This window comes from Elephantulus edwardii, unplaced genomic scaffold (genome assembly GCF_000299155.1).
Source record: "Elephantulus edwardii isolate Elephantulus edwardi_28Jun2011 unplaced genomic scaffold, EleEdw1.0 scaffold00037, whole genome shotgun sequence".
Lineage (NCBI taxonomy): Eukaryota > Metazoa > Chordata > Mammalia > Macroscelidea > Macroscelididae > Elephantulus > Elephantulus edwardii.
The window spans coordinates 17,905,440-17,920,289 of record NW_006399787.1 but is presented as its reverse complement, the minus strand read 5'-3'; the positions used below and the strand labels follow the sequence as shown (position 1 = coordinate 17,920,289).

The following is a 14,850-nucleotide window of genomic DNA, read 5'->3' as shown; positions in this document are numbered from 1 at the left end:
TTACAATAACATGTAAGAAACAGTAGGTATATTCTACTACATGTTAGATTATTTCCTCATTGCTCCTAGACTACTTTTTGACTCGATTTCCCTTTCACTTTAATAAAAGACATCGTCCATTGATGACTAGTCGGATTATCTCTGCATTTGCGGGTCTTCTTGCATACAAGTGACTGAGTTTATTGTTGAGAATAGTAAGAGAATATGGATGCAAGAAAAAACCAAGTAGAGACACAAACTGGCTTAGCAGCCCTGCCATGGATCTGCCCGATTCTTTTGATTTTTCTGGTCATTTCCATGTTGTAGATCCTCCGGCAGGTCTCATAGCTTTCCCGCTGTCGCTTGCGGCAGGGCTTCTCATAGTATCTCCTTCGCTTAAAGTCTTCAATGAGCTCATCCGTGCTGAGGATTCTGTTCAGGCTCCTGTATGCACTTTCCACGTTGCCATCCTGTACCATCACAGTCCTGGCAATGAATTTCAAATGTCTTGCCATGATCTTGGATTTAAGTCTTCACTCTCCTTACAGCGAGTGCACCTTCCTTTCTTAGTCCCAGCACTTCACCCCAAGTACTGTCCTCTATGTTTTAACATATATCAGGACTCTATTTCGGTTTATGGCTGATTAATATTGCAACATTGTATGTACACACCACATTCAGTTGTTATTTGTTGATGGATGTTTAGGCTGTTTCTGTCTTTTGACTTGTGAATAATGCTGCAGTGAACATTGGTGTACTAGTTTCAGTTCCTTGTTTCTATTACTTTTTTTTTTAAGGAATATAGCTAGGATTGGAATTGCTGGGTCATATGCTAGTTCTCCATTTGACCTTTTGAGGAACTTCAAAACTGTTTTTTAGATTATTTTTAACATCACAAAAAGGAAATCCTATTTGCAGTTACTCTCCATTCCCCTGCAATTCTCTCAGCTCTAGGGAAACACCAATCTACTTTTTGTTTCTATTGATTTGCCGATTTGCACACATCATATGAATGACTTGTTGTTGCTATGTACTATTGAATTGATTTTGACTCTTAGTGATGCTGTAAACAACAGAACGAAGCCTTAAGTGTTTGCACCAGCTAGTATAATCATATGTGATCTATAGTGATTGGCTTCTTTCACTTAACATATTATTTTTGAGGCTTATTCATGTTGCAAGGAGCTCGGACAGCCTAGAGGTGAGAAGCGGCATTGTATTCCAAAAGCATGCAGTTCAAATCCACCAGATGCTTAGCCAGAGAAAACTGGGCAATCTCCTCCCACACCATTGACAGCCTCTGAAAACCCACTGGAGGGTCAGTGATGGGTTAGTTTCCACTCAATGGAAAACAGCAGATCCATGTTTTAGCATATATCTCAGAACTTCATTCCATGTTATTGTTAAAGAATAATCCATTGTATAAATATACCTCTAGCAACCCCAGTTGGCACAGTAGGTGAGCTGCTAACTGAAGGTGCCTTAAACTTTCCAGTTTTCTCTTGGTCTGCAGCAGAAAGACGTGGCAGTCTGCTTTTATAAAGATTATACCCTTGAACTCTGTCCTCTATGATTGCTATTAATTGGGGTTGCTTAATGCCAGTGAGTTTCTGGATATACTACATTTTATTCATTCATGCATTAGCTGTTGGGAATTTGTATAGTCTCCCCCTTTTCCTGTTTTTATGTGTGCTGTTCCAAAGAGCCATGTACAAGTTTTTGTGTAGGGACATATTCTTATTTCTTAAGGATTTTTTTTTAAAGATGCGTTAGTATTTTTGCTTTGGAATTAACATTCTTTTTAGTTATACAGTTTTTGGGGAAAACAGTATTTAGCAAAATCTCTGGATACTTTGATGTTGATGATATTGTCCTGAATCAAGAAAAGATGTTATTCCAGCAAACATCTTGTATTTGTGAAATTCAGATTTTATAATTTATGAGATTCAGTGATGAGAGGTAACGAACGCAATAATCTCAAAATTCATTGCACATGTACTGCTTCTTTAAAAAGAAAAGAGTTGGGTTTTTGTTTTTTTTTTTAAGAAAAGAGTTTTTATCCTCCAACCCAGTTCTAAGTCATTTATGTTTTAGAGAATTCCACAGAACCTTCCTTATCAAATTTAATTTCTAGTTCTCAGAAGTTTTTCCATTCCTAGTGAAAAATTCCATGCCAGGGTTTGGTAAACTTACTTGGAGCCTTCTGCTAGGCTGAGAGATAGAGTCCTCACTAACTGGTGAACCCACTGGCTACGTAGAGAGGAAGGAGTGAGTTTGCATGGTGAAATGTAGGTTTGGGGGGGGGGGAAGCCGTTTAACATAGCACTCACAGGATGCTTACAGGTGGACCTCTGGTACATCTGATGTTAAAAATACAGATCATGCCAGACACAGAAGGAACAGATGGTGCTGCTGGGAGTGTCATTTCCTCTACAGGATCTACCCCTGGGTGATTTTACATCATGCCAGCCATAATACTGAAATAATGCATCAGCATGTCTCCCTTTGCCCTTGCCCTCATTGGAATGACTAATATTTGTGATCAACAGCTAGTCTTGCTTTACTTGCTCATAAATTCTTACCAAAAGCTCTCAAAATTGTGCATGTGTGGGCTACCAAATTATTAGAGGATCAAGGGGGTTCTACCTTAGAGACAATTAAGATTGGACATTTGCCCTTTTCCAGCAAAAAAAAAAAATTAAAAAAATCCAGTGTTGTCACGCTGATTCCAATTCATAGCAGCCCTGTAGAACAGAGCAGAGCTTCTCTATAGGATTACCATGGTTGTTCGTGTTTCAGGAGTCAGACTGCCACCTTTTCCTCCCAAGGAGTGGCTGGTGGCTTTGAACTGCCGACCTTTTGAATAATCAGCTAGAGCTTAACCACTGTATCACCAGAGCTGCTTTTTGTCCAGTAAGGTAGATAAAACCATGAAGTTGAATTGTCTTTTTTTTTTTAAGAATATCTAAGAAAGTTTTACCTTTCTTTGTGTAGGTTTTTTTTTTAAGATTTTTCAGTTTATTTGTATTGATACACTGTCAGCCCAGGGAGTCAAGTCCACTACAGGATATCACAGCTCCCCTTACTTACATAACACCCAAACCTACTCAGGAGGAAGCTGAGTCCTGCGTGAACATTTTCCAGGTCCTGTATACAACACTGAAGGTCATAAAATAAATCACTGACAAAAACAAGCATTTAGAGGCCAGTGCCTATGAGATATCGTTGCCCATTTGTAAACATTGACACCCAGGCCACTGGAGCTCATGTGCAAACATGAGGTGCCAAGACTGTGTGCTCAGAGGGTTAGAGACACAGCTGGCAATCAGACCCGTGAAGTCCAGAGGGTTTGCCCTACTGAAGCCTGGCAAATGCCAGGGGCAGAAATACGGCAGTTACCCTTGCCCAAAGGCTCACGTGAGGCGGCAGTGACGCTCTTGCCCATAGGAATTCTCCACATGGGCAATCTCCTGGATGATTTTGGTGAAGATGTCTTGAGCCAGCTGATTTTCTGGAGCTGATGACTCCATAAATGTTGCACCCCAGGACTCTGCCAGCTTCTTCCCTTCAACTGTTTGGGCTTCCCTGGCAGGAGAGAGATCAGCCTTGTTCCCAACTAATACCACTGGCAGCCGAGTTTTCCCATGGCTTTCATGTAGCTTTTGGTACAGACTCTCAATGACTTGGAAGCTATGCTGAGAGATGATGGAGTATATAGGTACATAACCATGAACCCCAGTGATGAATGAGTAGGGTAGAAAGCTGTACTTATCCTGCCTTGCTGTGTCCACCAGGTGTAGGTGAAAGTCATCTTTGCCCAGAGTCACTATCTTGCTGTAAGTATTCTCCACTGTAGGACCATAGCCTTCCAGGAACTCGCCCTCCACAAACTGATGGGCCAAAGATGTCTTTCCTAATGGAGGAGCCACTCTACCGTTCCTGCAGCCATATTAACCCTTGCATGCCTAAAAGGGCCCCCACCCAACCCAACAAGTCTTTGAATCCTTGCTCTACAATGCCACCATTCCTCCCTTGGTCCAATCTTTGTGTAGTTTTTTTAAAAAGTACATCTTAAGTCTTAGATTAAAAAAAAAGTCTTTTAGATTTCTGGCTGTAGCTTCATCTAGGGATCAGTCCTTCATGAACATTTCCTCCTCTGTGTGTATGTACATGATGTGAGTATGTCTGTGAAGTCATAACTTTCCTGCCCTAGAACTGACTGTCCAGAGTTTCGGATTTGTAATGACACTACATGTTAATGTAAATTCTGTTATCAAATCCTTGGAGACTAAAAAAAAAATATATCTGAGTTGAACTAAGAATTTTATTTGAAGATATGAATTCTTAATTGTAGGTATCTCAATTAAAACCCCACAAGCTCTCAGACTCATTGAGTGAGAACAAGCTTATAACTGACCCTCTGTCGTGTTCCTGAGATGGTAAGTTGCAGGAGAGGAGAATGAATGCCCATTTTTATTCCAGGAGCTCCTGGTGAATACTAACCTCCAGAGAGGTGTGGCCTTTGTGTTCATGCACTCCCCAGGGACTGTCACCACCAGAACTCCAGCAGGTCTGTAGGTCTTCCAAAAATATCCTGACACAACAAATCAAGCATTGGAAGAGAGAAACTCTGTAGTTCTGAACGTTTAGAATTGGAAGGATAAATGGGGAGCTCTGGTGGCCTAGTGGCAAGAAGCTGCACTGCAATCCCAGAGGAACACGGTTCGAATCCACCAGATGCTCTGCCGGAGAAGGAGGCGCAATATCCTCCTGTACCAGTCAGATCTGATTTGACGGTACACGCACACAAAAAAAAAAAAAAAAAAAAAGAATTGGAAGGATAAGACTTCAGAGATCACCCCATCCTACCTACTGTTTCAAAGAAAAGAAAATGAAATGGATAGAATGAGCTGACTTGCCCAGGGTGATGAAAAGCCCTGGGAGAAGCAGCCCAGGCTCCTGACTCCTAGGCTTGTGCTTTTTCTACCCAGTTAGATTAATTTGTCTTTTCTATTTTCCTAGCCTACAAAAGGAGGGAGGGTGTCTGTAAGTGAAGAAAAGAGGATGTTAGGAACAAGCACATGTCCCTTCTGTGGTTGTGGTTTTGAGTCTAATAGTGAAATTAATCACAAAGGGGAATAGGTCTTTAACCAGTTCTTCTGAGAAAGAACTGTTCTTGAAAAAAAAAAAATAGGTTTCCATGATGCTTAGGATGGACCTGCTTGTATTGTGTTGTCCTTCTTTGAGGTTCAAAAATGCCATCTAGTCACAGCTGGTGGGATGTTCTTTGAGTCGTTTTTCCCTGTGGGTAACCCCTTTGTATCATGGGAAGCACTGGCAGCATCCTCTGTGTAGGAGCCTTGCCTAATGTTTTAGAACATGCTCTCTGGGAGGGCTGATGCTCTCCAGTTCTGACTTCCCTTGGGCTTATGTACATTCAGCCCACCATCAAAATGCAGTGCGAAGATAGTCTTGAACTGGGTGTCTCCCTGGGGTAAGGTCATATGTCCTGGCTTTCCCCATCTTTGGGACATCAGGGAGGAGAGTTTTCTGTGGGTGCTGCTGTTTCAGTTGGCATGTTCAGGACATTGCTAGAGAATTAACAAATGGTATGTTGGCTGGTCTGGTCTACGCCTTCATCAATCCCTGATTCCCATCCACCTTCAGCTAGAAGCTCTGCCATGGGAAGACCATCTACCTCCTTGTTTCAGTTGCGTGGGGATTTTGTTACACAGCAGAGTGGCAAGAAAAACAGGTCTGGATTTCCTAAGAGCTCATGAGTCTGTCTTGTCTTCTTCCTTTTACACTGCCTACAAAGAATAAGAATGTGTGAGCTGATAATCAGGTTAGGCTTTGGTATCAGGCGATAGGAGGTGAATGGATGTTTGCTGCAGAAACTAAAAGGAATAAATCTACTCATTCATTTGGCAGGTATATACTGAATGACTGTGGTAGGCTAGGTACTGGCTATACAGTGTCAAACAAAGAACACAGTAGACACAATACTTGCCCCATAGAGTTAACAGTCTAGGGGAAATACCCATAAATGACGTAATTTGAGATTATTATGTTGAAGGAGTCTACTTTGAAAGAGTCACTTTGGCTTTTTTCAGTGAAATCTGTGCTCCAGACCAAGAGAAAGAAGAAGCCATGAGAAGTATCCTTGGAGAATTCCTGTGGCGTCCCCAGCAGGAGAGTGAATTGACTGACTGCAAAGCAAGCAGCATCTGGGAGTTTGGTCAGCTGTGAGGATTTCTGTTTCATAGCTTTAATTAGAGGAGCTCTGGTGGAATAGTCCACAGTAAATTGACCATGTTTCTCCAACAGTTTGAATCCACCAGCTGTTCTGAGGGAGAGAAAGATGGATAGTTTTATCCCATTAAGATTTACAACACTGGAAACCCAGTGTCAGGTGAAATAGAACCAAGTTGAGCATTACTTAGTTTATCAGTCTTTAACTTGGAAATTTAAAAATAAAAAAATTTTTTTTTGTTAGAAATGTTAATGAAAATTTACAGAGACTTTGGATTTCTATTCATTCATTGTAACTTGGACTTTTTAAAAACTTTTTTAAAATTAATTTTAATGAGTATTTACAGAGATTTTTGGATTTCCATCCATTCATTGTTGCACAGCAACAATTTTTCTCCCTGCCCAGCCCTCCCCCACCCCAGTTTGCTTCTCTCTTTGAAAAGAGAAAGAAAAATTCTTTCATTGGTATACAATTCCCCTGCACCCCACCCCCCCACTGCCTCAAGTACACTCCACTATGCAAGTGATAACCATAATACCCTATCATATATCGCTTTTAAACTGTTCTCTCCCTCATCAGTTTCAATGCAGTATACATAATTTATCCAGTTTTTCTCAGTCTTACCCAGACCCTGATGTCAGTCCTATTTTACAACAGTGGCACCATGCAGTATTTGTCCTTTTGTGACTGAGATACTTCACTCAGCATAATGTCCTCCAGGGTCACCCATTTTGAATAATATTTCATGAGATCCTTGTTTTTCAATGCTGCATAGTATTCCATAGTGTGAATATACCAGAGCTTCTCTATCCATTTGTTTGTTGATGGGCACTTGGGTTGTTTCCAGCTCCTTGCTATTGTCAACAAAACCACGATAAACATGGGTGTGCATATATCTGCTTGGATGTCATTTATGGTCTCTTTAGGGTATATTCCCAGTAATGGAATTGCTGGGTCAAATAGTATCTCTAGTTGCAACTTTTTGAGAAAGCGCCACACCATTTTCCACAGTGGTTGCACCGTAACTTGGATATTTTTAACTCTGAAATATTCTTTTTACAATTAGGAAAGGAAAGCCAGTGTTGGTTCATCAGTGAAAAGGGAATTAAGTCCCGTGGAGTGAGCCCTCTTGGAAACTTTTTTAGGGAACGTCATCCCTAAGCCTCAATTATAGAGATAAATTTTGACTTGTAATGCGTATTGCGATGGGAAAGTCTGCGGTTAGGGACCTCTGCAAAATACTCAAGAGCAACAGTGTCTCTCTGGAGACTAAGGTCCGCCTGATACAGGCCATGGTTTTTGCAATCACTTGTTATGCATCAGAGAGTTGGACAATGACTAGCGAGGCTAGAAGGAGAATTGACGCCTTTGAGCTGTGGTGCTGGAGAAGAGTATTGAATGTACCATGGACTGCCAAGAAAACAAACAGATTCATCGTGTTGTTGTTGTTTAATGTCGTCGAGTCGTAGACGACTCATAGCAACCCTATGAACGAACAGCCTGAACACTGTTCGTACATAGAGTTTCCAGAGGCAAGCCATTTTGGAAATGGATGCCTCTCCTGCTTCCAGGCTTGATTTAGTCGGGAAGCTCCAGCCAACACTGTCCACCATGGGTACCCATTACCATGATTGGCACACCACTGTCACAGGCTTCAGCATCGCAGCAACCACAAGTTACCTCTCTGTACAGCAACACACAGATCAGTGCTATGCCACCTAGAAGAATGTTTGACAGGAAGACAATTTGAACCTGGCCGAGGGCCACAGATGACAATCACCCACCTTCGGCTTGGTAGCACAGCTTCCTTCCACTAGGCCAACGTAGCTCTCTCTTGGTCGTCGTCATTATTATTGTTGTTTAATGCCGTAGAGAGGATTAAACCAGGCTGCTCCTTGGAGGCAAGGATTCTGGGGCTTCGTCTGACATACTTTGGACATGTTGTAAGGAGAGACAGGTCTTTAGAGACGGACATCATGCTGGGTAGAGTAGAGGGACAGCGCAGGAGGGGAAGACCCTCTATGAGGTGGATTGATTTAGTGACTGGGGTACTCGGGATGGGTGTGTCAGAGGCAATGAGATTGGCACAGGATAGAGCACGGTTTAGGGCTGTTGTACATGGGGTCGCTATGAGTTGCAAACGACTCGGCGGCACATAACAACAACAACAACAACAACAACAACAACAACAACAACGCTGTGGTATAACTGTGGCTTTATTCCCCCTCCCCCCCTTGTTATGTACTATTGAATCAGATCCTACTGGCACAGGAGGAGATTTCCCCTCCTCCAGCGGAGCATCTGGTGGATTCGAACTATGCTATCCGTGGCTTCATAGTCTCCTTTACACCTCCAGGGAAAGTAAAGGAATTCTGGAACAAGTAAAGCCCCAGTAAGTCCCTCATGTATTTTACGCTGTTGTTATTAGTTGAAATCAAGTCAGTTACAGTGATGGTAATCTGACACCCCCCCCCCCCCAAGGCCCCCACGCCTGCCCAGTGTGTGCAGAGAACTGTGTATCACGGTAGAGTCATTGAGGCTGTGACCTTTCAGAAGCAGATTTCCAGGTTTGTCTTCCAAGGCACCTCAGCCAACATTTCTGTCAAGTGCTTAATTATTTGTGCCACCCTGAGAATCCCAAGGGTAACCAGATGATACAGTGACTACCCATGGCTAACCATCTGTACACGAAGGCTGAGGCTGCAGGTGAGGTCAGAACTTTCTGGAGGTCAATGTTCATGTCATTCCCTTGTTTGTACACACTTTCTAGAATAATTGGTTCACTAATGAGGGAGGGGGATTAAAATGAACAAGTTGTTATTGTGTACCATCAGGTCAGAACCAACCCATGGCTGACCCTCTGGTGGGTTTTCAGAGGCTTTTTATTGCACGGGAGGAGATTGCCCATCCTTCTCCCACAGAGCAGCTAGTGGATTAGAATCTCATGCCTCCTTGTAGCTTCTTGCCAGTAGGCCACCAGAATGAAAGAGTAGAAGTGTAAAATGCCTTTGAGAGTGTTAGCTTTGAGGACAAGGAATGGTACCACCATTGATCAAAAGAGGGAGTATTAGTTGCTAGCTTAAAGGTTTGCAGTTTGAACCCACCCAGTAGCTCCACAGAAGAAAGGCTGGGTGAACTGCTTCCATAATGACTACTACCCTTTGGAGCAGTTATGAGGTCCTCGTGAATCAGAATTCCACTAGAGGGGAACTGAGCAGTGGACAATAATGGTAGTGATGAAATCCTGAAAATCCTAAAAACAGCCGCTTAGCCTGGTGTAAGTGAAAACCAAGATGACAAAAACATAACATCCAGGAAGAAAAAGAATACAGCTCAGAAACCATGGAGGTGGGGATAAAAGGGAGGAAGGACATGGTGGTGGAGATTATTCCCAGTGTTTTAGCAAGGTAAGTCAGAAACAGACTGATAGGTAAGGATTATGATTGAAGGACTGGAGTTATCTTTGCTAATTTTCAGACACAGGTCTGTGTTTCTAGAACTCTGTCATTCTTTCCAAAGCCTCAGGATATATCAGTCACACCCTGAAACCAATTTACACATTTGCCTCTATGGTCCAGCCATATTTATTTATTTATTGTCAGCTTTCAATGTGGATTGAGTTGCAGAAAAAGAAGTAATTAACACAACAAGGTAGCTTGCTTCTGTTTTTCTCAGGATTAAGTTTTTGGAGGTGGTTCTGTGACTTCTGTAAATTAAAAAAAAATAATTCTGTGGGCTGTCTCTTTGAAGATCTGTGTTTACTGTTTTGAAAGCACATCTTTGAAAGAAGGGCTGTTCTGTACAAAATCTGAAGTACTTTTCTTGGGGTATCTGTGAGTAACAGATACTGGTATAACTTTCTGTGCATGATGAAGCTATTAAGCACATAGTGACCTTGTATGGAGGTTCTGGTGGCCTAGTACATAGGAGGTTGGGCTGCTAACTCAGAGGTTGAGTCTCTCACAGTTTAAATCTACCAGCAGCTCCTCGGGAGAAAGATGGACAGTTTCCTTTGCAGTTTACAGCCTTGGAAACACGCTGGGGGATCAGCCGTGAATAAATTCTGACTCTGTTATAGTGAGTGAGTGAGTGAGTGAGTGAGTGATCCTGTAGGACAGAGCAGAACCGCCTCATTGAGTTCCCAAGGCTGCACATCTTTGTGGAAGCAACCTGCCACGCTTTCTCCCACACAGCAGCCGGTGGGTTTGAGTCACCAGACTCTGAGATGATTATGCTATCACTGGGCTGCCAGGGTTCCTTGGTAAAGGTGTTTGGGGTTGTGTGCCACCCAGTCGATTCTGACTCATAAACTATCCCCCGCCCCGAAGCCAAACAAGACAGAATCCCCACATCTCATTGCTACTGACTTGATTCTGATTAGAAACTAGTCTTTTGGTTAGCTGCTGAGTAGTTGATCATTATGACACCAAGGCTTCTTCCACATCCACTGTCATCAAGTCGGTTTCAGCTGTCCGTGACTCTCCTTCAGATTTCCCAGGCTATGAATCTTTAAGGGAAGAGATTGCCTGTTTTTCACTCACACTCACAGGGTAGTTGGTGGGTTCGAACTGCCAATCTTTCAGTTAGCAATCTGAAAAGCTATACATTATCCTGCTAGGGCTCTTTAATGACTATGTTGTTGTGTGCCATCGAGTTGGAACTGACCCTTCGGTGGGTTTTCAGTGGCAGTAAATGGCTCAAGAGGAGATTGCTCTTCCTTCTCCCAGTAGCAGCTGGTGGATTTGAACTGCATTGCCTTTGGGATTGTAGTGCAACTTCTTTCCACTAGGCTACCAGAGCTCCCTGTATTGTTGTTGTTGTTGTTGCCATCAAGTCGAGGACAGCTCATAGTGACCCTGTTAACAGGTGACTGTCCTGTGCCATCCTCATCATCTCCGATACTCAGTTACATTCATTCATTATTTGAGCGAGTATTTATTAAGTGAAGATAGAGCGCCAGCCTCTTTTCATACAGTTAGTTCCCTACATGGATTATTTGCACACTCAGTATAACAATTATTCATATTTTGAATTCTCCTCCAGTCAGTTTTGGTCCTTTCCCTGAATAGATGTCAAATTTCTTGTGGAGGGACTGATGTAAGCTTCTTGTGTTTACTGATAGTAAGAATTTGTTCATTTACAGAGCGCTTTCACGTAAGATATGCTGTATAATACTGTGAGGAAGTGTCTCATTTACAGTGAGAAAGGTAAGATCTTTGTGGTCAGTTGTAAGCAGTTAGCAGCAGTTGTACTAGTATAACAATGAGCCCCGATGACTTACTGTGTAACATGTTGGACTGCTTAACAGGTCAGAGATAGGGAGTCTCCTCTCCTAAAAATTTGTTTTTAGGTACCGCTGAGTCAACATCTCATAGCAAACCTAAGCACAACATATCTGAACCTGTCCTGTGCCCACATCACAATTTTCATCATCCTTAAGCCCATTGTTGTAGACCTTGTGTTGGTTCATCTTACTGAGGTTCTTCCTCTCTTTTTTAAACCCTCTGCCTTTCCCAATATAGCTTTGTTCTCTCTACAGGCACTGAACTGACCCCTCCTGACACCACAATAAAAGTATGTGAGATTAGTTTCACCATCCTTGCCTCTAAGGAGCACTCTGGTTGCACTCTCTCCAAAACAGACTTGTTTGTTCTTTTGGCAGTCTGTGGGGTGGGATATTCCGTAGTCTTCTCTGTCACCACAGTTCAAAGACGTTGATTCTTTTTGTGTCATCCTTATTCATTGTCCAGCTTTCAGATGCATAGGAAGCAATGGAAAATTCCATGGATTGCATCAGTTCTTGAAATTGATATCATTACTCTTTAGCACTTTGGAGAGGTCCTTGATAGCAAATTTCCCCAATGCAATACATCTTCTGTATATTAACCATGGCTACCAGGAGTGTTGATTATGGATCCAGGTAAAAGGAACTTGTTGAAAACTTGAATCTTTTCTTCTCCTATCACGATATTTCCTTTTTGTCTGGTTGTAAGGATTTTTGTTTTTATAATGTTGAAATGTAACCTATATTGAAGGCTGTAGCCTTTGATTTTCTTTACTAAGTGCTTCCGGTCTTCCCCTTTTTGTAAGCTAAGCTGTATCATCTGCATAATACAGATTGTTGATGAGTCATCTTCCAGTCTTGATGCCACATTCTTGTTCATACAGTCCAGCTTCTCAATTTCCTCAGCATACAGATTGCATAGTTTGAGAAAGGATACAACCCTGGTGCACACCTTTCTTGATTTTAAACTATACAGGGTTTCCTTGTTCTGTTCAGAAGACAGCTTCTTGTTCTCTGCTGGAGTGTTAAGGATTTATTGTTCCAAGTGGCTTCCCTAGCCATTGACTGACTTGGCCGTGTAAGTGGGCAGGAATATGTGACTAGGGCATGTTAGCCTTCCCACAAGGAATTGCCTAGTTTTGCCAACCCACAAGGGGATTGGCTGGTCTCACCATTAAATTGATCAGATCCAGCAGCAGAATTGAGAATCTCACCATCAGCAAAAAGGAAGCAAAAGGATACAGCCCATCTTTGGGGGCCAGAGATTCTTGTGCTGAGCAGACCAGGGCTTGTGAGAGCAGCAGCCACAGCGAGGCGGGACAGGGTGGACCGTGGGACTGCTGTGCCATCGAACAAGAGCTCAAAGCCTTCTGCCCAAGGTTGTTGGTGGATTAGGGGCGATGGGTGAAGAAGAGCCGTCACGGGCAGGAGTAAGCATTGTAATACTAGTCTAAAGCCACGTGAGGCGGAAGGCTGAGGTGCCTGTGCACACATTTCAGCACCTATCCTGACTGAGTTGTTCTGTTAGGAACCTGAATTAGACTCTTTTGATTTCCTAGATATGGTTATATGTGGTCTGTGAGCTATTCCAATGGATTTTGGACCCAGTAAAGCAGTAAGATTGGTGTTGAGATGAGTAGAAGGAGTTGTAAGGACCTGAGGGACATATTTGACCTCATGGGAATTCATTTTGTGTTGTTGATGGAAGCACTTCCTCTTTGTGGCCTTGGTAAAGGTCAGATATTGTCGTTTCCACAGGGCCTTTGCACTTTTTAAATATGTGCAGGTTTCACATAAGCATAATTAATGGATTCCCATTTTGCTCAATAGTACTATTAATTTTAGTTTATTACTGTCTGCACAAATATCTTTGTTTACTCATTAAAACATAAGTAAAGTCTTTCTGATATTCCCTGTTTTCAGCTAAGATCCATCGATATCAGCAGTGATATCCCTGGTGCCATGGCCTCTGCTGAACAACAGATCTGAACTTGGCCCTATCTTGTGCCTTCTTCACCTCTTCTGATATACTTGAACTATTTTTATGATCACTGTGTCAGTTCATCTTATTGAGGGCATTCCTATCCTGTGTTCACCCTCTGCCTTTCCAAGCATGATGTCCTTCTCCAAGGACTAGCCCCTCCTAAAACATGTCCAAAGTATGTAACATCAAGCTTCACCATCTTTGCTTCCAAGGAGTATCCTGGTTGTACTTTTTCCAAGATACACTTTTTTGTTTTTTGGCAGTCCATGGGATCTTCAGTACACTTCAGCACCACAACTCAAAGGCATCCATACAAAGGCATCCAAGACTATAGCTTGGAGCAGGTTCACTTTGGGCTTTAAAATGATGTTCTTGCTTTTAAGCACTTTGGAGAGATCTCTGATAAGAGATTTTCCCAGTGTGATAGGTGTTTTAATTTCCTGACTACTGGCACCTGGGGTGTTTATTGTACATCCTAGTAGGATGAAATTGTTGACAACTTCAGTCCTTTCTCCATCTGTCATGATGTTGTCTGATGGCCCTGTGGTGAGGACGTTCATTTTCTTAATACTGAGATGTAATCCATATAGAAGGGTGTAGTCACTGATGTTCAGCAGCAAGCATTTCAAGTCACCCTCACTTTCAGCAAGTAAGGTTGTGTCCTCTGCATAATGCAGATTGTTGATGAGTCTTTGATCCTGATGCCACATTCTTCTTCATAAAGTCCAGCTTCTCATATGATTTGCTCAGTATACAAATTGAAGAAGTATTGAGAAAGGATACAGCCTTGACACAGACCTTTCTTGATTTTAAACCATGCAGTGTTCCCTTGCTCTGTTTAGACAACCACCCCTTGGTCTAGGTATAAGTTTCATATGAGCATGATTAAATGTTCTGGAATTTGATGGGAGGGGTGGGAAGGGGGTAGAGTGCAACATTGAATGGATGGAAATCCAAGGTCTCTGTAAACGTTCATTAAAATTAATAAGAAAAAGGGGAAACATGTCCTGGGATTCCTAATGTTCTCATTAACCATAATTTGTTATGATCCACACAGTCAGTTGCTTTTGGATAGTCAATAACACATAGACAGACATCATTCTGATATTCTCTGTTTTCAGCTAAAATGAAACTGGTATCAGCCTTGCTATCTCTGGTGTCAGAAGATATCAGCTCATAAATCTTCCTTGTATTTATGGCAATCTCTATTGATATATTATTTTGTTTTTTTAATAATCTTCAGCAAACTATTGCTTGATTGTGATAATACTAAAGCAACTATTCATATGCAAGAAGGTGAAGAAAATGAAAATAATTCCAGGAGGATCCAGATATGAACTTGAGTATCTA

At 42.2% G+C, this 14,850-nt stretch overlaps 1 protein-coding gene and 1 pseudogene across 1 annotated transcript; both read right to left on the bottom strand.

The window, feature by feature from the left end:
- Positions 1 to 243: 243 nt before the first annotated feature.
- LOC102876426 lies at positions 244 to 494 on the bottom strand (annotated as a pseudogene).
- A 2,898-nt stretch (positions 495 to 3,392) lies between these two features.
- On the bottom strand, positions 3,393 to 8,972 carry LOC102851787 (GTPase RhebL1-like). The gene is made up of 2 exons (XM_006884798.1): positions 8,911 to 8,972; positions 3,393 to 3,918 (listed from the first exon to the last, which is right to left on the bottom strand). The coding sequence occupies exons 1-2, from the start codon at positions 8,970 to 8,972 to the stop codon at positions 3,393 to 3,395; spliced, it is 588 nt and encodes a 195-aa protein (XP_006884860.1).
- Positions 8,973 to 14,850: the final 5,878 nt, after the last annotated feature.

Excerpts from the sequence above, each read along its gene's own strand:
- LOC102851787 (XM_006884798.1), bottom strand. The coding sequence starts at position 8,972 with ATGAACATTGACCTCCAGAAAGTTCTGACCTCACCTGCAGCCTCAGCC. Across the intron at positions 3,919-8,910 it reads TCAGCCTTCGTGTACAGATG|GAACGGTAGAGTGGCTCCTC; the intron begins GTTAGCCATGGG and ends ATATGGCTGCAG.